Source organism: Salarias fasciatus, chromosome 20 (assembly GCF_902148845.1).
Source record: "Salarias fasciatus chromosome 20, fSalaFa1.1, whole genome shotgun sequence".
Taxonomy (NCBI): Eukaryota; Metazoa; Chordata; class Actinopteri; order Blenniiformes; family Blenniidae; genus Salarias; species Salarias fasciatus.
In genome coordinates this window covers 15,016,167-15,037,868 of record NC_043764.1, presented here as the reverse complement: position 1 = coordinate 15,037,868, position 21,702 = coordinate 15,016,167, and the positions used below count along the sequence as shown (strand labels likewise).

Sequence of the window (21,702 nt, the reverse complement as noted above, 5' to 3'; positions counted from 1 at the left end):
TCATCTACATACCACCACACCGGGGCCAACACACTCGCGCTGCACGGCGCATAGAGCGCCCACACAATTACACACCGATTTTCTGTCAATCTCCATCTCAGCGCAACAACAAAAATCGCTAATTGACTTGACATCAAATCCAGAGTTAGCATACCACAGTTGTCCGCAGCGTAGTGAATGTCGTTACACATTTGAACCTCACTCTCAGGGAGCTGAGAGAGATTCGGCGATGATAATCAGATTCGTACTTTTTACAGAGCACCTGAGTCTGATACTCACCAGTGGCCGTAGATCCGGGTGGGTGAGGATGTAGCCGTTGTTGGTGATTGCAAAGGCGTAGCCGTGAATGCCCAGCTACAAAGACACGCACAAACACACACACACTCATGGACACACAGAGTGAAGGCAGAACAAATAAAGGCGTGATTTCAAATCTGAGCTAATCAAGCTCTTTGTTATTTTCTCTTTGTTTTTGTGGTGAAACTCAAAAATTCATGATGTGGGAGGACGGTGCCATTTATCTAAGTCTAGACAAATTACACGTTTTTCAAATTCAGACCTATGAAAGAGATCAGAACATGGGATACCACCAGAACACGGCAGTGTATGTAAGGGGTATTTTTCTTGTCTTTACTGACCATCAGGAAGAGTCTGAGTCAAAACTTCATTAGCTGCATTATTCCTCATTCAGTCATTATAATCAGGAGTAGAACTGGTATTGGTACAGGAATAACTTAAAAAATAAAAAACTGAACGAGAATAGCTAATATTTTCTATATCTTCAGTTTTATGCAGCTGAACAAAGTGTTTGGGAAGCCCAGTCACAGTTAAAGACATCAAGTTTGACTATGATAATGAAATGTGTAAAAGATCATCTTATATGTCAATCATCCATCCATCCATCCATCCATCCATCCATCCATCCAACCATCCACCTTATATTTGGGGATGGTCTTGAGCAGCTCAGCGACGGGCACGTCGGTCCCAACCACCCCCAGGAGAATCCCACGATTTCTCTAAAAGTAAACATTTGAAAAGTATTAGTTATTTTGATAAAGTTCCACAAGTAAATCTCCTACAGAGGCACCGATAGTCATATCATGTTTTTTTTTTTCTTTTTTCAGTTTAAAATAGATATTCAATTAGTAATGGTCTACTGTATTCTAATTTACAGACTCCAATCAAACTGAAATTAGTGTCCATCAAATGCAAATTTAATTCATCATCATTTTCTAATTTGTGTCTATTCTCTCACAGCTTATTTCCTCTTCAGTTAGGAAATACGTAATTGCATAGTTTTTCAATTAAACTACAAGATTAGTGTGGGAAAAAACGAGTTTGGGGAAACTGGCTGGCTGTGACAGCGGATGAGCTGCAGTGTTGTGCAAACTCACCGTCTCATTCTTGGTGCTGAAGACGGGCATGGCCACCGTGGTCATCAAAACCGGACCCTGGCCGTCCTCCAACTGCACGTGACGGGAAAACGGAGAGACGGCAAATGAGAGGGCACAAAGCCGAGGAAGGAGAAAAGAAGGGAGTTCGTGATGAAACATCGTTGTCAGAGTTGCAGCCTGAGTGGAACTGCCTGCTGTCATGCATATTCTATTAAACATCTTGCCGAGTCACCGTTTGGACTGATTTCTCCAGCCCGCTTGATAGGACTTCTCCAGCAGACCTCGTCATATTATCTTCTCGAGGGACCTACAAAACTTCCATGACATGTTTTATTCATGTTTATTATTTGCTTTAAAATGTGTTCAATCACAGGCTGCCTTTGATCTCCTGCAGAATAAGCTTATCCGAAGGCAGTGCTTCGAGTTTGGATCCGGGTATCTCCCCTCTCCGAAGACTGCTGGAATAATTAGGATATTTATCTTTCCGGCGGCTGTCTGTATCTGATGATGATATCCATTAGAGATGAAAGCTCCGCGCGGTCACGAAGAGACGGGAGGAAGGCTTCATTCTGAACAAAAATTGGTCTGACCTTGTCCTCTTTTAAATGCTGCAGGTTTCTTCATGTCAGTCACTTGTATAGTTTATATTTGTGTTGCAATGCATTGTTGGAAAAACACTGGCAAAGTGAAAAGGCGCAACGAAACTGTTTCTCTCACTTATTAAAATAATATTTTGTTAGTCTGTTCTGGACCAAAATAAATATAAAATCCCAGCGTGGGTTCTTCTTCTATGGATCGAATTCTTGCACTTTACCATCTTTGGTGTCCTCCCCCAACTCTTTTACAACCAGTAATTGTAGATAATGGCACGAGTATCCGATAAGTTTTTCTCAAACACTGTTGAAAGGGGAATTGGTGACTCGGGTTCAGACGGCCGGTAATGGCAACCCAGAGCGTAGTGCTGGACATTAAAGACAGAACAAAGCGCTCATAAGTACAGCCTCTGTAACAGTGGACAGCCGGGCCGCTGAGGGAAGGGATCGATGAGAGTGCAGGGGAAAACAAGCAGACCATCTTCTAAAAATACACAATCTTTTTTTCCAAGCAGGGATCATATATCACTGGTCTGTAAATGTATGGACTGATCTATGGTGTGTGTCCATGTGAGGGTTATTGAATGTGTATTCTTGGCCCATGAAATGTAATCTCTGATGCAATATTTTCAGTGCAAGTGCATTTGGCTAAAATCAGGCATGGGAAGCTGCTCTGGAGAATTACATGGAGTAATTAAGCAGACAGACAGAGTTGCATGGAGAAAAGGAGATAGCAACTGCCTCTGTTGGTTTTAATCCCAGCTCACTTAGGGAGGAAACGACCTTAAAACCTGCGCTTCATTTTTCCTCAACCAGAGCGGGAACAGCGGTGCTTCCACAGGTCGATGTCCCTGTGTCCCTCCGGGTGTGCTCCATATCTTGAATTTGATTTGACATACCTGAAGCACGAGATTGGATCTCAACACAGCATATTTCTCTCATCATTGTCTGCTCGAATCAGTCAGAGCAAATGAGCTGTGTAAGTGTGTTCCCATGCCGTGGGTCAGAGAACGACAAAGAAGGCCACTGGGTTTGGAGGCTCTTGGCGCCCCACTGTAACGAATATCCATAGATTTATGCCGCCGAGCGGGATCACACACACACACACACACCCCAGCCTGTGGTTTGTGTGTCTTAAGAGTCCTTATGATCTAGGTTGCTGTGACAAATTATATGCCGGTAGAAGAGGTGACCCTTGTTCCTTCGGAGAGCGGGTTTAATGATGTTGGTGTGTGTAAGCAGTGACGCTAACCCTTCCTCCTGTAAGCACCTACGGGAGAACTAAAAAAAGACCCCGCGGCTAATAAAGCAGGCACAGATCCCACACACGCCTCTCACCGCACAGGTGTAGAGGGATTATCTACGAAAGCTCTCAATTACCTCGATCAATATTAACACTTTCGCTTTGAATTAGCGGAGTTTATATTCGCCCGTCGTGACATTTTGAACGACTCGCGACTTCAATCCGTCATCAAAAGATAACCAACAGCGCAAAGCTGTCTTTGTCTGTCGTCACGCTTAATCAAGCATCAATCTTGTTCTTTGAACCTCTGAGCAGAAACTCATCCCTGCATCCTTCCCAATGCTCACTGGCATCCCTCTCCTTCCAATATCTTACATTCTTCCCCTCACCCTCCCCGCACTTGTCCTCAAATACCTCCCAATGTATTCCTCTCGCCCCCCCCCGCCGCCTCCCCCACATCATCCCTGCGCTCCAGTGTCAGTTCATCCGACAGAGTGGGAAACAAAGCCAAATGAGCCAGAGAATGATGGATGAAGCCGGTGAGACGAGAGAAGAGGAGCAAGAGGGAGGGAGAGGGGAGAGCACAGGTGGATGGAAGGAGCGGCAAAAACAAGAGGAGGATATAAGGGAAGAAGAGGGGATTATTGGGTTGCAGAGAGAGGGATTTGGAGGACAGATAAAAAGACTGCATGATCGTACATCCGGGGAAATATGATACATATCAGCCCCAGAACACAAATCCAAAAAGCTCGGGAAAATCCAAGCAGTTCTGCTAACTGTTGTCAGACACTATCATCATGCACTTCTACTCAAGAGAAGCTTACTTTTCTCACTGTGTGTGTGTGTTTTCACCGAGGACAGAACGGCACTGGGGAGATCACATATGCACAAGCAGTGCAGATCCTCTGTTAATCCCAATTATCATGTCTGAAAATATGATATCCATATCCGTTTTCTGGCGAGTCGTTTGGATGTCAATCAGCTCGGGTCTATCACACTAACAGCACTATGTCAGACATATGGCCTGCCAGCTGTTCAATGCGACTGCTCTGTGCCCGGCTCACACTCGTAGGGGAGGCAGAACACTCTTTTGTTCCGCCATCATCACTGTTATGAGTACAGAGCTGCTTATCTCAACCCACATATGATTCATAAATCACGGAAAAGAAAAAAAAACAGAAAAAAAAAACGCTGAAACGATAGAAAGGCATCAGAACAGATCATCCCGGCAGTCATTATGGACTATTGGATTTTCACCCAGAAGATGACAAAACAGCTTATTCTGGAGAATTCTACCAAAACAAATAACACTGGCAATCTTGTTTTCACACCAAAATCGCACAGGCCAAAGAGCAAAATGGAGCATCACATTGACACACGATAGACGCTGCCAGCCCGGGAGACACTGGCAAAGGACGGCTAACGAAAAAGAAAAAAAAAAAAAAAAAAAAAGTCACCACTGACAAATGAGTGTGCACAGACATGTGCGCATGTTTAATCTGACGTGCAAAAAAGAGTGATCAACAGAACCAACAACAACCAAGATGCGTGGCTTTAATCAGGAGGTTCGCAGATAACATACAGCACCGACACACACACACACACACACACACACCACAATAAAAATGCCATGGTCTAATATGGTAGCTCGTTCACCCCGAAATAAATTCCTTTGTCTCACAAATATCGGAAACTGAAACGCACATGCATGTGAAATGCATATGGACACACAGCAGGCCTCAGCACAGCACAGCACAGCGATGGCCTCCAACCAGGATTTTTACCTTTTGTGCTTGGGGGAGCTAGAAAGAACAGATTTAGGAGGGGGAGGGGGGGAAGGGGAGAGAAAGGGTCAGTATATACGTGGGTGACAGTCAGAAAGCCTTTCAGTGCATTTCACACCAAACAAGTAGACGCATAAAATCCTCCGATACCGCCTTCGACTGCTTGAGGAGGGTTTTATGGCCAGGAGGGGTTACCGTAAAAGAAAGTGTCAGGTCAGTGCTGAACATACGTACCAGCTATAACGAGTGGAAGTGGATAGTGAAGACAGAGAGACACTAAAGGATAAAACATGAGGGATACGAGGAATGTGCTGGAAAGTAAAAGTCCATTTTCAAGTACGGTTGAGAGGCCAGTACAGGGGCATTTCTGGTAAAGGGCAATTTTCTTTGCCACTTTGCAGTATTTAAATGCTCATTCACCCAATCCACACAGAAATGGCAGAGAACCAGTGGCTGCCATTGTCATTCTACAGCAAAACACAATAACTGGAATGAAAAAGAGGGACCATTGTGCTTGCATCAATACAATAGCACATTGTATGTAGATTATGGACTGAAGAGGTTTCCATCCTGTAGGTCAGTTAATATCCGTTAGGCTGTTTTAGAGATTAGAATGCATGTATCAACTATCAAGAGTGTGTGACGGATTGAAAAATTCTGTATAACGTAATGGGACATATTTCTGTGAGAAGTAAATGTATCATTACCACAGTTTAGTTTATTTGGGTGAGTTGGGGCACGATGTTGAGAGATCAAAGTAACTCGGCAATGTTCTACTCACACTACAAAACTGGCAAACACACAAGAGAGGCTCATTAACTTAATGGTTCCATCTGCTAGACACACACACACACACACACGCACACACGCACACACACACACACACACACACACGCACACACACACACACGCTCCTATCTTTGTGGAGCGTAGCCACAAAGATAGCGATGCATATATTCCTGACCACTCATCCGAATTTGAACCGTCACAACTTAAGCTTTGCGTGCATAAAAACGAGCTCAAACGTGGAATTGCACACATGCACACATGCATGCGCACGCACGCACGCACGCACGCACGCACGCACGCACACACACACACACACACACTGACATTGATCTACCAAGGGAATAATTTAGGATGTTCAATATAACACACAATTTATTTGACAAGTTTACCTCTGTGAATGTCAGGAATCACTCAAAATACAGGAGAGTGTTAATGCTAATTGGTTAATATACAAGGCGCAATGTAGATCTGAAAACACCAGCATTGATGACGTCTGCATCTGATTTAGCACATTTGATAAGGAGGCGTGAGTCAGCTCAACCTTTTGGATAGATGCTGCTCCATCCAATCAATCCACGATCGATGAAAGCAAAGAAACAGGGAAGCGATAGAATTCCAAATGTTTTTTTTTTTCCTTTGGGTTTAAAATAGGCAAAAACTGAGCTAATTATAGATGATTTCACCTGCTGTGTGATTCTAACTAGATCATAGAAAACACCATCTATTCATTTGAGCACGTATTTTGGCATCCTGTTGTACAAACTCTTTAAAAAATCTGACTCAAACTATCTAATCTTCATCCTGACCTAAACCTGAATCCTAACCCCGTTGTAACCGTAGTGGTGAAAGCATGACTTCACTCTTATTAACATCAAAACTGGCATGCGTCCCTTCATTTTGGGCTCCGCCAGGTAGCTCCCGTAACTATAACGTGCTCCAGGTTCAAAGATATACCTGCTGAGCCTGTTATTAGCAGGACACATGTGAAGACGGTAAAATCAACTGACCGTGCTGTCGATGTAGGCCTCGGTCCAGACTGTGTCGTGCTCCCGGTCAATCACTTTGGGGCGACTCAGCACATGCAGGTACTCCATCACATTCTCCTGTACATCCGCCAGTGTGGAAATCTGAGTGAAGTAACCTGAGGAGCAGAGAGATGAGACAATGGAAGATCCATCAGCTGCAGGGTTCACTCTTCCAAGTCAGCACTTTTCATTTTTGGCCAGAAAATCTAAAGTTACAAACATCTGTATTAATAGTAACAGGAGAAAAACTATAATTTACCACCTGCTATCGCACAAATTAGAAGTCAACTGTTACAATCAATTCCTTTTCAAAACAGCTTCAGATTGCATCAAAAGCCACACGTAATATCACTTTGGAGTCAAAAACTCTTCTCCAAGCCTTTTGCACTCACTTAATTTATCCAGATAGCATCTGGAAAACAGCACCGAAGGCAGCAGATATTTCCTTGATGAGGCAGATGGAAACTTCGATAGATGTAATCGCAAAAGCAAGACCCGGCAACGGCGTTCCGGGGACCAGGAACCAGCATGGGTTTGGGAATCTTTAAGTGGTATGTAAATGTAATGTAAAACTGCCTCAGTTAAACTAAATGTGATGCCATTTCCTGCAATGATAATGCTGCTATTATGATGCTAATGTGCATGTGGAGCAGGGACTATACTGTTATCTCAGTGGGGGGGTGAGAGAGAGGAGAGAAAAAGCAGGACAGCGCTAAGACGGAGACGGAGGATGAGAAGGGAAACAGTGAATAAGGGACGAGAGAGAGAGAGAGAGAGAGAGAGAAAGAGAGAGAGAGAGAGAGAGAGAGAGAGAGAGAGAGAGAGAGAGAGAGAGAGAGAGAGAGAGAGAGAGAGAGAGAGAGAGAGAGCACCACATTTCCACCCAGCCATAAAAGCTGCAAACTGCCTCCATCACCAGGCAGTCAAGGAGAAAATCAGAGCTGGAGGAAATAGATTTTAGGGTCATCGTTCGCAGCAACAACCGTTATGTGGCCTGGAGAGTCAGAGCTAGTGTCTGGACACCAATGAGCAATGTCAGGCGTCCATCCAAATGACTGACACTCAAATCTTATCACAATTTTTTTTTTTTTTTTCAGGTCTCCTATTGAGGACTACAAGAAATAGTAGAGACTAAAATCTATACAAATGCTTCACTTCATGTGGTCACTACAGGGACAAAAGGAATAAGAATGCACTTGACTCTGAACTTGACCTGGAAGTGACCCTTGACAGATTCCTCCTTCAGCTGCTGGAACCCATTTGGATCTGGCTATTTCTCCAGCAGACAGTGCAGTGACAACACACGCCAGCGCTCTCACATCACACACAGAGCAAGCTGTGTCAGTGTGGCTCGCTGCATCGTTCATCACAGCGGAGAGTCAGGAGTGACTGCTCCCCCCCCGGGAGGCTGAGGGCGTCCTTGGGGCTCAGCCACCGGGGCCAGGGAGACGAGCTGCGGAAAGAAATATGAATGCTGCCCGCCTGCGTGACACGGTACACCTGTTGCACATGGCGGCCAGTCACGGCAGAGTCAGATCGGGGCGAGGGCATCAATGCATCTTCAGAGGACCTTGGCTTGGGTCACATGTAAGCAAAAAATACCCAACAAGGTGTCCTGATGCCTGAAAATAATGGATGAGGCGGAAACAGAAATGTGTAATGATGAGGGGAAAAAGAAAGTAAGTGGATGCTTTACTGGTAGAGTCAAATCTGGCTTTATATAATGTCGCATACCACTCAGTCGTTTACTCTACAGATAATCTTAAACATCTGATTGGCCCTTATTTCATTTAACATTATATTCACTTCTAAAATACCTTAAAATATACTATACTAAATACTATACTTTATACTAAAAAATGTAGCAGTTTAAAATGACTTCCCTATCAGATGGGTGTCAATCATAAGGCCCAATCCGGCCCACCAAAAAAGCTAATTGTAGACATTTCAAGAAATTACTGATTTAGTTGAGCAGATTTCTTAAAAGTTGAGATAAAGACAGCTACCTCATTGCAAAATGCAATCTAGCATTAGCCTTAAAGCCAAGTTGTTAGGCTGAATTTGTGAAAACATGCATAATGTAACAGCTAGGAGAAGTTTTTTGGGACATTTCACTGAGTTTTGTACCACACAGGTGAAATCGGACTATAGCTTGAAAAATATATATAAAAAAAGAAAATATCTATGTTGATGTACAAATAGAGGAGAGTTACGTCCATGTTTCTGTATTTATTGCTGAGAAAACACATTTGCTTCGCCAATCAACAAAGCATCCTGTGAGCACTCACAACCCTCGGTGCCACCTCCTGTGAGGAGTCCAAATTTAGCTTCTGGAAGTCGACACACAACATGGGCAGAGATACGGCACCCACTTCATGTTGACTGGCTCATGAAAGTCCAGACTTTAATGCAATCGGAGACAACAGGAAGTTTCCAAAACAGATTCAACAATCCTGACACACTTGTCTTTGGTTTCAAAAGCATTTAGAGTCAAAAGTCATAAAAAGAGACCGCTGCTCTTTGGAGGAGAGAAGCTGCACCTAGCAAGCAAAGAGACGGCTGTTCTGCAAGAATGCTGCAGACAGGAGAGGATGTAGCTGTCACAAGTCTGATTCATCATCCGGCATACGTACATGCACACTTATGAAGCACCGCACACACAGACACACACACAGACACGTCATCACCGCCACTAACACCCTCAAACTGACTGGATAGGAATCTGTGATATCACTTTGAAGCAACACTGTAGATGTCCTTGTTTTTTATTAACAGACACACACACACAGACACACACACAGTTAGTGTGACCTGTGGCTTGCCCGTCTTATCTACTGCAGCCTGAGGAAATGGAGCCAGACTGTCTCTGTCACCCACCTCCCAGCTAAATATAGAACCCGAAGGAAAAGAGCTCCACACACCGAGACAAGCGTGGCCACAACTCAAAGTGGGTAGAAAACTGGTGCATCCTGGCATTCGGCGGCGTATTTGGACTTCAAGCTTAGAGGAAGATGAAGTAACGTGACATATCTGCTCCGTGCAACAGGAAGCAGCTGCCTGCTGTCACAGAGTCCTGCTAATGCTGATGCCCACTGACTAACACGTTGACGCTCCCGCACGCACACGCACACCGAGACACACTTGCCAAAAAAAAAAAAAAACCCAAACAAATCCACGGCTACAAACGTATTAATTTTCACCTGGCTGACAGCAGAGAGCTGCAGCTCCCCTCTGCAAAAACAGATAATGTGGAGGAGAAATAGCGCTGCCGTCTATGAGTGTATAATAAGAGCGTACCTTTGTTAGCACAAGCCATCCATTTCAGATTATCTGCGAAGGCGGACTCTCGACCAATCAGGTAGGGGAAAATGCGGACCTGTGGAAAGCAAATAGATAGCTTCTGTCATTCATATTAATCACATTTTGATAGAGGCCAGCGGAACACCAGCAAGATAAGCAAGTCAAAGCTAAAAAGCTCATTATGTATCTGCTAGTGATTAGCACATCATTGCTATTGGTTTAATAGAGTCGGTTATTGAATGACGGGAGTCTTAAATGCTTCCTTGAGATTTTATTTAAAGTTTTAATCTCTTAGGTTTTATCAGTTGAGTAAACTGGAGGAAGGCAGACACAAAATTAACACGAGTTCATCAGACAAGCTTCGATCACACGAGTGAGAAACCAGGAGGGGGAAAAAAAAAAAAAATAGTTGATTTGAAAAAAGCCAGCTTCATATGCTCAATCCAGGCAATCTTCTAATCTCTCCCCTGCCAAACCAATTTTTGCCCAGCAGTGTTTGGTTGGCGAGAGCAGCAGGTGTAGCTGGCAGGTGTGTATATGTGTGTGTGCATCTGTGTATACGTGTGTGTGTGTTGGTGAGAAGCATCGTGGCCAGATTGGAGCAGATGTAAGCCTTTGGGGGCACAGCTGCCGTAGCCGCCATGCCTGTGTTTTCCACCCTGACAGCATGTGTGTGTGTGTGTGTGTGTGTATGCACATATAAGAGTTCTGATGAGCTCAATACCATCAGCGATCATCATTTCGGCCATTTTTTTTTTTTTTAATTCATGCCTTCAATTACTCGTACTTCATCGCGTATCATTCAGTAACTCTACAGCTAATTGTAGGCTTTCACGTTAACTCTGAATATTGTTGGTCAATTGTCAAGTGTAATACGCTTCCTTTGAACGATATAAAATTGCCGGGCTGTCATTTTGTGCACACTGTGTTATCTAGACCATAATCATCTACCATTCATGCGAACCCAGACATTTGTACGACAATGCCAGAACGACAGGAAAACACGACTAAACTGATGGGATCGTAGCAGCTCAACGTACGACTGCAGGAAAGAAGCTTCACCGAGGGATTGTATGCTTGTGCTTATGTGTTTTTCTTTATTGAAAGCTAAACTACAGCAGGTTGCTCATTAAATATAGAAGAGGGCCACTGGTGAGTTAAGTACAGCTGAGCCAGGAACTAGGGCTCCAGCCACAACATGCAATCTTTAGTATGCTTGAGTGAACTGACTTTGTATGAACAGGAATGAAAATATGCATATGCAATACAAAGTGAGCCATGTAAGTGTCCACATACATGTGTATCTCAGATGTAATGCGCTCATGCTGACGTTTCAATCTGTGACATCTGTTTAAGAACGCACCTCTTGCTGAGTGTAAAGCTCTTAACTCCATGATTTATTCAGGTGAAGCGACGCGTACAACTTCAAAGCCTCTGAGTACTTTTTAGTGGCGACATATGCAAGAACAGCAAACTCATTGTTGTGTCTGGCTTCATGTAAGTGTGAGATAAAACCAGATACCGAAATCCATCTGATCCAGAACGCATCAGTTTAGCCTGAAGATCATTATGCTGAGTGTGAGTTTTTGAATAAAGACTGTTTCATGTAATTTCAAAGCTTTCATCACTGCTTAGTTATGTCTTATTTATCAAATATATTTCATGAGCAGAACGACCATGAAAAATTGTTTCAATTCGACGCCAACATTCTTTTGATAACAAACCTTTTTGATTTGAATTTCTGACAGAGTTACACACAAGTCCTCAGGCCTTAGGAAATCAGTGGACGCAGATAACCTTGTGCCACTGTTAAGTTAGCCCCTGCATTTATTTCACCTTCACAAACACATCTTGTTAATCCATCTCTTGGCTCCTTTAATGAAATTTCTTATCTCAAAGTCTGCTTTTGTTCCACCATCACTAAAAGCTGGTGACCCAGCACTTCTAAATGATTACAGGCTGAACTCTGATGAGTCCTGGAAATGTTTTCATGAGCTGTCAACTTCTAATCGCTTTATTTTTTAACACCAGGCTTTATCTCAAAATCAAAGTAGTATTTTCGAGCAAGATTTCACAGAAGCAGTTTGAGGTATATGTGTGTGTGTGTGTGTGTGTGTGTGTGTGTGTGTGTGTGTGTGTGTGTGTGTGTGTGTGTGTGTGTGTGTGTGTGTGTGTGTATGTGAGCTTGCACAAGGGCAAAAGGCTGTTCAAACGCAGCTTTGGTGGAACACTTATGAATTTGTAAACAGAGTTTTTGGGCCTGGAGGTGAATTCCTGGCTTTCATTTGTAATTTTCTTACAGCGGCCCACTTACATCCATTCTTTAGAAAACTTGTGGAGTGACTTTCTCTGCCGTCGCCATGCAGCACTCGATCAACCAAGCAGGCCGAAAAGTGCAAAATAAGATTTGCACTGAAGAAATAAGGTTAGGAAAGCCTTGATTTAGGAAGTAATTGGAATCCCTTTTCTGCAGGAGCAACAATGCTGGCGGCCGCCTCATGACTGGGGCACAAAAACAATGCAGGCGAGAACAATGTTGTATGTTAGTCAGTCTCCTGATGGTGAGAGACGTGCAGAACAGGTACCTTCTAATGGTCAAAAGCTGTCAAGGTTAAACTGCTTTCTCTGCACGATTGTCCAAAGTTGGAAGCAGAGAGACATCAAAAGGGTCTGCACAGCTATTTTTCATCCACTCATTCATTTTCAAATTCGAAAACAATCAAATCACTGCAAATCAAAAACAAAACAACTGCAAATACAACAATACCGAGGACCATAATGTTAAAATAAATGCAATATCTAACTGAATCCAATTGGTCCATACAGGCTTAGGGCCAACAAATATGCTTTAATTCATTTGTGTGTAGTCATACAAGTCATCTCTTCCAGAGAGGAAAGAGCGACAGAAGACTTTCCATCAGTGCATCATGCAACATCTAATTTATACACAGGGAAAAACCTGGCTTGGGTGCCTGAGGGAAGCATGCATGCCAAACATAAACAATCTGAGAACAGATTAGATGCAGGAAGCTACACACACGTGTGTGACTGATGGAAACTGGCAACACTACACATTGGTTATAGTCAGCTTTCATTGGGGGGGATTCTATAATCACTCTAATCAATGCCATATGTTTTCAATTTTCCTGTTCCAATGCTAGTCTCTTCAAAAGGTGCAGAGAGTTATTGATTTACCACGATCAATTATTTCCATTACAGTTGTTTGCAGGACAGAAAAATGCATTTTATTTATTAATGTTTTTCAAGAATTTAAAGGTATTTGCAGTGAATTTTCATATGATGCAGCATTGAGTGAAGACAATGAAGACAATTTCGTTACAAAATGTGGCTATGGAAACAACTTGACAGAGAAAGAAACGTCTCAATTGTATCTGTGCAGTTTTACAGTCTAGATTCTTTATTATCGTTTTTTCTATAACTATTTTAGAATGGATGCCATCTGGTTACAGATGTTTTGTAACTTATTTGCATTTTTTAAGCCTGTCTGTACACCCAGTGTGACGTCCTTTACTGGTGAAGCTGTGAGGCTGGTTGGAAGGAAGCCATTAAAAAACAGCAGTGGAGGAAGGGGAGAGAGAGAGAGAGAGAGAGAGAGAGAGAGAGAGAGAGAGAGAGAGAGAGAGAGAGAGAGAGAGAGAGAGAGAGTGACAGAGACTGAAGACTTCTATTATCAGCAGGGTTTCTTCTAAATGGAAGTATCTAGCAGCCTCGTCCCTGTTCAGCCTTGAGGCAGGGGCTGGTGGGGGGGGGGGGTCTTAATATAGACCTGGCAGAAATACACAAACGCTACGTACACGTGTGGCTTCGACAGTGACTAAAAAGCACACTTAGTAAAACACAGAGGCAGACGTTCAAAGTGGGTTCCAATTAAAGGGTATTTAGCATTTGTTGTGTAACCAGGTTGGGTTAATCAAGTGTTTGAAATACATACGATATCGTCTCACTAGCACTGCCAGGAGGGAAATCAGTGATGAAGTGACTCCAAACTATCCTATTTTAAGAGAAAATTATTATTCAAGTTTGGGGGGGGGGGGGGGGGGGGGGGGGGGGTAAATTAAATAATGGCAAATAATGTAATAATGTTGGCTCTTGATTATGTCCAGAATGTAAAAACTTGCCAATAGCCGCGTAAATAGGCTGTGTGATTCATTATTGTAATGGCATTGTGTCAATAACCTGATAAGTTATTACATGGTTAAAGTAGCATTAAAATTAAAAGTCCTTTCAAAATAAAATAAGTTCAGCCAATAAAGGAGTACAAATAAAATAAAATTAAATTCTTGGAAATATTTTTTTTGCAGGCTTCATTTCCAAGATAAGTTCAGCAGATGGCACAGTAGTCATGCTCACTCATTGGGGACACACACTATGCAACTCTCAAACGTTATAATACTTTTTCAATGCATTGTTGGTCATTAAAAGGGGTCTACACATGCTTTTTGTTTATTTGTTACACCTATCACACACTCACCAAATGGTCAGATTACTATGCATCCAGCCTTTTCTGGATGTACTCAATGTGCAGAGGGTAAAAGTATTTGGCAAATATGAAAAATATCACACAGCTGGCAGCAGTCCTGATTCCCTGCATGTACTGACGTCTGTGCAGAGCCACATGAGATACCTCTGTCCACCGCGTGCGAATCCTGTGAGCTTTTTTTTTTTTTTTTTTTTTTTTAACAGGAAAAATGACCTTACAATAACCCCTTTTCTCCCACTCCATCTCTTCTCCCCTTCTGTTTCATTTCATGGCCCGTCAGAGGAGCAGCACAATTACCCTGAGAGACAGCAGAGAGACAGCTCTGACCTTTGGGACGGGGCCTGACTGAACTCGGGCTTAAAGCACTCTGAGAGGCCTTCATGCCGGCCGCGCTCCACACCCCCAGCGCGTCAAAAACTTTCTCTAACAACTCAGACGATTTCACCTGGCGAGAAAACATTCAAAGCAGCATTAAGGACGGTTTAATTTTCAGGAGGAAGTAGCACTGGATGGAAGCCACCTCAAACTCCAAATCACCGAATTTAAATGGTGCACTTTAAAATTTAATTAATTAGTTTAATTAAACTAAATTCCAGCAAACTGAAACAGAATTAATATAATTTAAATAATTTGCTGCGAAACTTCATTTAATCCTCTTTGAGAAGGAGTCCAAATTTAGTTTTCAAAGTTTAATTTCATGACTTGAAGCTGGACTTCATTTAGAGTGTTCTGGAAATCAACAAAGAGCTATTGAGGCTTTTTCAAATCTTGATTGAAATAGTGAAATGGAAAATGTTTGACTTGCCGTTTTAAAGCAGATAACGTTGTGCAGAGAGTTTCCATCTGCATGCAAAGTGACTACTGCACACTTACCTTTTGGGTTTACATGAGAAATCCAGCTGAAATAGTTTTATATGTAAATATTGAAGGTCTGTGAAATGAAATCTGCTTTTGATTGCTCTTCCTCACTGTCCTGAACGCCAGGTGCAATAAAGCTGAATTTCAGGAATTGAAATTCTGTTTTGATATCCGCATTCTACGCATCGCTGAAATTTCATGCAGTCCTTTTCTATTTCAGAGCTACCATTTAAAATTAAGCGAAATTGAATGTCACACTAGTGAAAATCTATTCAAATTTATTGCACTCACTTTCAGGCTTTTAAAATTCAAAAGGAATCACATTTGTTTCATGCTTTCTCAGTAAGACTTGATCTCTGATACTGAAAAAAACACCTAATTAATCACCACACTCCTTAATTTTTTAAAGTGAATTGATGTTTTTTTTTTTAATTATTATCATTACAGTTATTTATATTCCTTTGCACTTAGATCTACCTTCAATAACATTGAGATCAACAGTCTCGACATTAAGTTTAAAAAGTCATTGATAGGAAATGGAGGACATAAGCCCACTGCTGTGTGCTGGTCATCAAGCAACGCATATTTAGCAGTTAATAAAGCTGTGCACAAAGGAAATGGATCACTGATTGCACTAAAATATATTTCCAGGATAATATGAATACATTACCTTCCTGTCCGGCCAGTTGTATTTGGCAAAGATGGTATCATACGTATCCACAGCCCCATCTGTCACCAGCATAATGGCCTGGCTGCACTCGCTGCCCCTCCCAGTCTCGTTGAACTGGAAGCAGAGAGAGACTGAGAGATAAAGACGCCACATATGGACAAAAACAAAACTCTGATCTCTCCTGTACATCCAAATCGAACAGTTTTTTTTTTTGTTTTTTGCCTGTGACGTTTGGAGACTGCAATGTATCTTTACGTGCTTCCCACTGCAGCAGGAAAGCCAGCTGTGTTATAATAGAATAACATCAGCGTGCCTCCTACACACACACACATACACACACACACAAGGTACGACAACATCTACCATGAGAGTACATTACCGACAGTGAATTACTCAGAGAAGTCATAATTCAGCATGTCACTGCATCTACTAACACTTGAATAGATGCATTTATTTGAAATATGTACACTTGAAAAGAAGCACATCTGTGTGTGTGCGTGCATGTGTGTGTGTTTGATTAATTACTTGTTTGTAATGAGGAGATGTTGAAGCAGGAACCTGAGTCATCAAGTGCCTTGTTTACTCGTTTTTTTTTTTGCATGATTCTGTTTATTTGCAAATTAATTACAGCCCTAATTAATTTTGTGCATCAGACTGATGCGTATGAGAGCGTGCACGTGAGGTTGAGCGTGTCTCGGTGCGTGTGCGCGCGTGGGTAATCATGCGCGAGCGTGTTACTTACGTCACTGAGGAGATTGAAGGCCTCAGTCAGGGCGATGTCTAACATACCAATGCCTTGAGCAAACAGCTTGTCGAGATGCTCCCTGAAATGCTGGGAAGGAACATTTTTTGGAGATAACGTTATGATCGAGGCGACGGACGGACAGAGAGCCAAAAGCAATCAAGACGATCAGACTGAAAGAAAAAAAAAAAAAAAAAAAACAGAAGCAAAGACAGGATAATGATGATGAACATGTACTTGATCATAGCGGAGATAGTAGCATTTCAACAAATTAGCTTTAGCGTCATTTATGAGTGAACGGAGACGGAGCGAGCGCTTTAATGGGCTCTTTAACTCTGCCCGCTGCCGCTCGCTAACGCAGAGTTCTGAAGTGAAATGTCACGTTCAGATCGAAAGAACTATAATGACCAGTCCTGCACCCCTCCTTTAAGCTGTCAGCGAGTGCCGTTGCGTGTGTGTGTGTATGTGTGTTCATTCAAAGGTGCGAGTGTGTCGCAAAGGCTACATTGTCTCTCCGGCAATTAATGACACGCTTGATGCTGTCAGCAACCTTACAAGTCTCCAGCCAGTCTCATTATTTGGAGCAGCCTTGAGGCAACACACACATGCTTTTCTCCACCACCTGAGCGCACACACACATGCACACACACTCAAAGTCCATCATCCAACCTAATCTATTTATAGATATTTAGATCCTGTTGCTGGCATTTTGAAAATTCCCTACAAGAACCTGAAAAAGACATTTCCGTCTATAAAGGAGGAAGCATTAATTGTTCTTTTCGTTTTTCTTGCTTTACAAGCATCGTAGACCAACGGCTCCCCCTGCTTCATCATCCTCAATCTTTATCCATCCTCCGCCTTGTCCCCTCCCTTTCCGTCTCTGGCTGATGGGAGGAGGAAAGGCTCTCAGATGACAGTGGGGGGTCTCGAGCAGCATAAGGCCATATCAGAGCTTGCCCACTTGGGAGCAAACACGCAAACGTGTTCATACAACAAGCTGTGTATAGAAAGCGCAAAAATAAACTCAACAATAACCTCCAGCATCCCTGATAACAGCTCCGTATGGCAAAAAAGACACAACCTTTCCACTGCTGTTGATTAAAAGGTTAATCAGTTTCGACAAAAACAGCCGTATCCTGGAGCACAGAGAGACGCACCTATTGGGTGTGAGAGTTTGTGAGTCCTTCTGAGTTAAGATGTGAACGCCTTTTCTCAGCACAGCAGGCTGCGCTCAATTCATCGCACAGCAGTGAACTAACATATGCGTGTGTGTGTGTGTGTGTGTGTGTGTGTGTGCGAAGCTGAAAGTGCCTAACCCTTTGTGCTGCACCACAAGGCTCTGAAACACGCCTCAGACATCAAACTACTCAATGCCTCAGACATCGTTAATGCCCACAAATCATCACAGCGGTCTCTGGAAAAAAAAAAAAAAAAAAAAAAAATGGCTGCTGGCATCTTATACTGAACAAAAATATCTTAAATTGCAGCTCGCTGAAGCGTTTGATTTTTTTTTTTTTTTTTTGTTATGGCAAGTTATTTATCTTAACATAGAGGCAGATAAAATTTGGAAAAAAAGGCAGAAAAGTGTGAGACTAAGAAAAAAAAATCACAATGTGTTCTCTGTGTACTCTAGACTCCCCCACAGTCCAAACCCTGATTGGATCCAGCAACCGACAAAATTAGTATCAAAAATGAACGGATGAATAGTTAAACTCCTGTTTCCTTTTTGTTATTTTTCAGTTTATTTTTGGAATCAGATGCAAATTGGAGGCCGTGTAAAGTAAAGAAACTAAATCCAAATACGGCGTGAAGTGAAAAGGCTGAAGGAAAAATAAATTAACTTGGGTACTGCAGCAAATTGTTTAACCATCATTATGTTGTGTTCAATAAGCAAAAATAACATACAGTTGGGAATCCGCTGAATTCAAACTCATTTTCTGAAACCAGCACCTGTAGATGATTAAATCCTCCCCTCAGAAAAAAAACATTTCTATTCCAAAACATTTTGTACCATCAAAGAAAACAGAATATGAACCTCACATGGAAGACTTCCTCAGGTACGGTTAAAAATCACAACCGTTTCCCTTTAAGAGCCAGCGGAGAAGTGTGTGCGCGTGTGTGTGTGTGTGATGCATAATCAGGATTTTACTTCATGCAATGCCCATAATTAGCTCAAACGATTATACAGCCAAATAAATGAGAGTCAAATGGAAACTTGACTGCAAGTGTTCCTCACCCAGTTAAAGTTTGGGTGGAAAGAAACACAAATATGGAAAGACAGATCAGTAGGTTTAAGTCTCCAGTGTGACAGCCACTTCCTACCCTCGGTTGAAGTCAGAGACATTAGCCTTATCTGCTGGCGCAGACCGCCTCCCCTCTTAGCTGGCTGACTCGCAACACATTAAACTACCATCTGGAATTAAACGCACAATGTTAATCCATATGCATAAGTGTACACTCACTGAGAAGTAAACAGAAACAAACTGAAACACCGACAGGAAACCCACACACGGGCACGGCTCTGCAGTACGTGCACGAGCTAGGCGCATGGGAAGTCATCCATGCATGCGCCAGTAAGCACCTGCGTCTCAAACACTCAGCCTGTACTAATAGAGGTTAGCAATTAGAATTTTAAATGTAATTTTCAAAAAACTGAAAGAGATGGAAATGTCTGTATTTTCACAAAAACTAAACGATTACTACAGAAAGTTCCTACAGTCTCAACATGAAGCCAGTTTTAATGCAAACGTCTGTCAAATATCTTCAATGTAAAAGATGCTGGTGACATGATTCAAAAAAGTTTAGCTTCAGTTTGCATGTTCTTTCTGTTCATGTGTATCCCAGCCTCTTCCCACCATGCAAACGCCGTTCGTTTCATTATCGGCTCCAAGCCGCAGATGCGAATGTGTGTGTTGGCTCTGGGGATGGACCGGTGCCAGCGTGTTTCCTTTCTTCTCTCCTCCGCCGGCTCGGATCTGTTCCAGCCTCCGCTGACCCCAATATGGATAAAACAAGTATATACTTGTAAGGTCTAAACCTCAAATCGCATTGTGCCGACGTGGATCAGCAGTCCTGACCTGACCGGGAGCCACATAAATTCAAATCAATGACTCTTTCCAGTCGACTGTAAAAGAGAAAGCAACAGGGAACGCAGACTCACGTCTTTGTTGGTGACATCTGCCTGGACCAGAGTCCCGTTCAGGCACGGCTCCACATAATGCAGCTCCTCATTGTACTGGAGGGAAATACAGAGAGATAATTAAAGTAATGGCTTTAATGGCCACGCATACATTAAAACTTCACACATCTTGATGAAAAACACATAAGCACACACTGCACAAACTCAACTCTGGAGTACACAATGCGCCCAGTCGCTGCCATTCTGTGATAATGCTCAATTCCCATTTAATGCATCAGTATGAATTAGACTTCAAAGTGCACGAAAGACAATGGGAGTGTGTTCTTTCAAAGCCAGGAATTTTGCTCTAATCTTTGTGTGTGCACATGTGCATGCCTTTGTGCGTATACACAAACTCTCGTAGCTCTGAATCCTTTTTTTTTTTTCTTTCTGTCAAGTGTGTACATAATTTGTTCCACTACTGTGGACACTTTTGACTAAATAATCACATTCTCCATACAAAGAGTGTGCAGTTCGGTGAAACTACCATAGTAATAAATGTCATGAATAAAAAAGATGAAAGTAAAAACATACAAGTCAAAGTGACACATCTTTTTAAACAGTGTCTGGGAAAAACAATATGTTTCTGTCCGATTGCCAAATCCTCCTTTATATTTATATTTCAAACGAACACGTTTCAAAATAACATGACAAGGATATTAAATGACGCTTAAAACTTGGTTTGGTGTGGAAAAAGATTTGAAGTATTTTGATAGTGAACAGCATTGGACACACACACACACACACACACACACACACACACACACACACACACACACACACACACACACACACACACACACACACACACACACACACACACACACACACACATGCAAATAAATGATCGGAGACACACAAACACACACACACACGCACACACGCACAGATTCTTGCAGAGTTGCATCAGTCTGAAATACGATAACAATAGTTTATGTGCCTGGGGGGGAACCAATCACAACTGTCTCTTTTGCATTTCAAATCTTCATTCAGATAACTGCTAATTGGTTGTGAGCGTGACGAGAGAAAAAGCTGATTTGTTCCAGCTTTCCTTCTGATCTGAGACAGACGAGGAGGATGTGCTACTTCTACACAGAGTCTACACAGAGGTGAGGCTTTTATTTATTATTTCTTTTCCTTCTTTCTGGGTGTATCATTGCACGGACTTACAGCAATGATGTTGAAAAAGTCATCGTCGCCGAGAGTGTCCAGGATGGAGGAGACGGTCTGCCGGGCGATGGTCAGCCTCAGGCCCTTCATGCTGCCGCTGACGTCCACCAGGATCACCACGTCCTTCGGAGAGGTGGCCGCCTGGATGTACCACTTCCGGTTCCGACAGTCAAAAGCTATGACTCCATGTTCATCAGGCTTCCATTTGATTCCTTGGAGAGCATTAAACATTACACACGGATAGAGAAATGTGATATTGCTGGATTAAAATAATGCTGAGGCTGAAAAAATATGTACTGATATTTACTGATTAAACTATGTCTGTCTGCACTGCGGAGTTGGGACCAAGTCTTTGCTTTCAGTCCTGAATCAGGTCCAAGTCCCTAACTTTGAGTCCAAGTCCTGCTGGTCCCCTGAACGAGTAACACATATTTAATCATTCTGTCATAAATTTA

General features: G+C 42.6%; 1 protein-coding gene across 2 annotated transcripts in view; it reads right to left on the bottom strand.

Moving 5' to 3' along the window:
• The window catches only part of LOC115407568 (voltage-dependent calcium channel subunit alpha-2/delta-3-like), a 107,185-nt gene that overhangs the window by 31,981 nt on the left and 53,502 nt on the right, over nt 1-21,702 (bottom strand). Inside the window, exons 7-16 of one of the 2 annotated variants that reach the window (XM_030117959.1) lie at nt 21,248-21,459; nt 20,060-20,134; nt 16,900-16,989; nt 16,158-16,271; nt 10,126-10,204; nt 6,811-6,944; nt 5,015-5,032; nt 1,395-1,466; nt 936-1,016; nt 280-354 (exon numbers count right to left, since the gene is read on the bottom strand). In XM_030117959.1, the coding sequence (XP_029973819.1) occupies nt 280-354; nt 936-1,016; nt 1,395-1,466; nt 5,015-5,032; nt 6,811-6,944; nt 10,126-10,204; nt 16,158-16,271; nt 16,900-16,989; nt 20,060-20,134; nt 21,248-21,459 (950 nt within the window). The remainder of the gene's footprint in view (nt 1-279; nt 355-935; nt 1,017-1,394; nt 1,467-5,014; nt 5,033-6,810; nt 6,945-10,125; nt 10,205-16,157; nt 16,272-16,899; nt 16,990-20,059; nt 20,135-21,247; nt 21,460-21,702) is intronic. The other variant, XM_030117960.1, reaches the window with a different exon arrangement.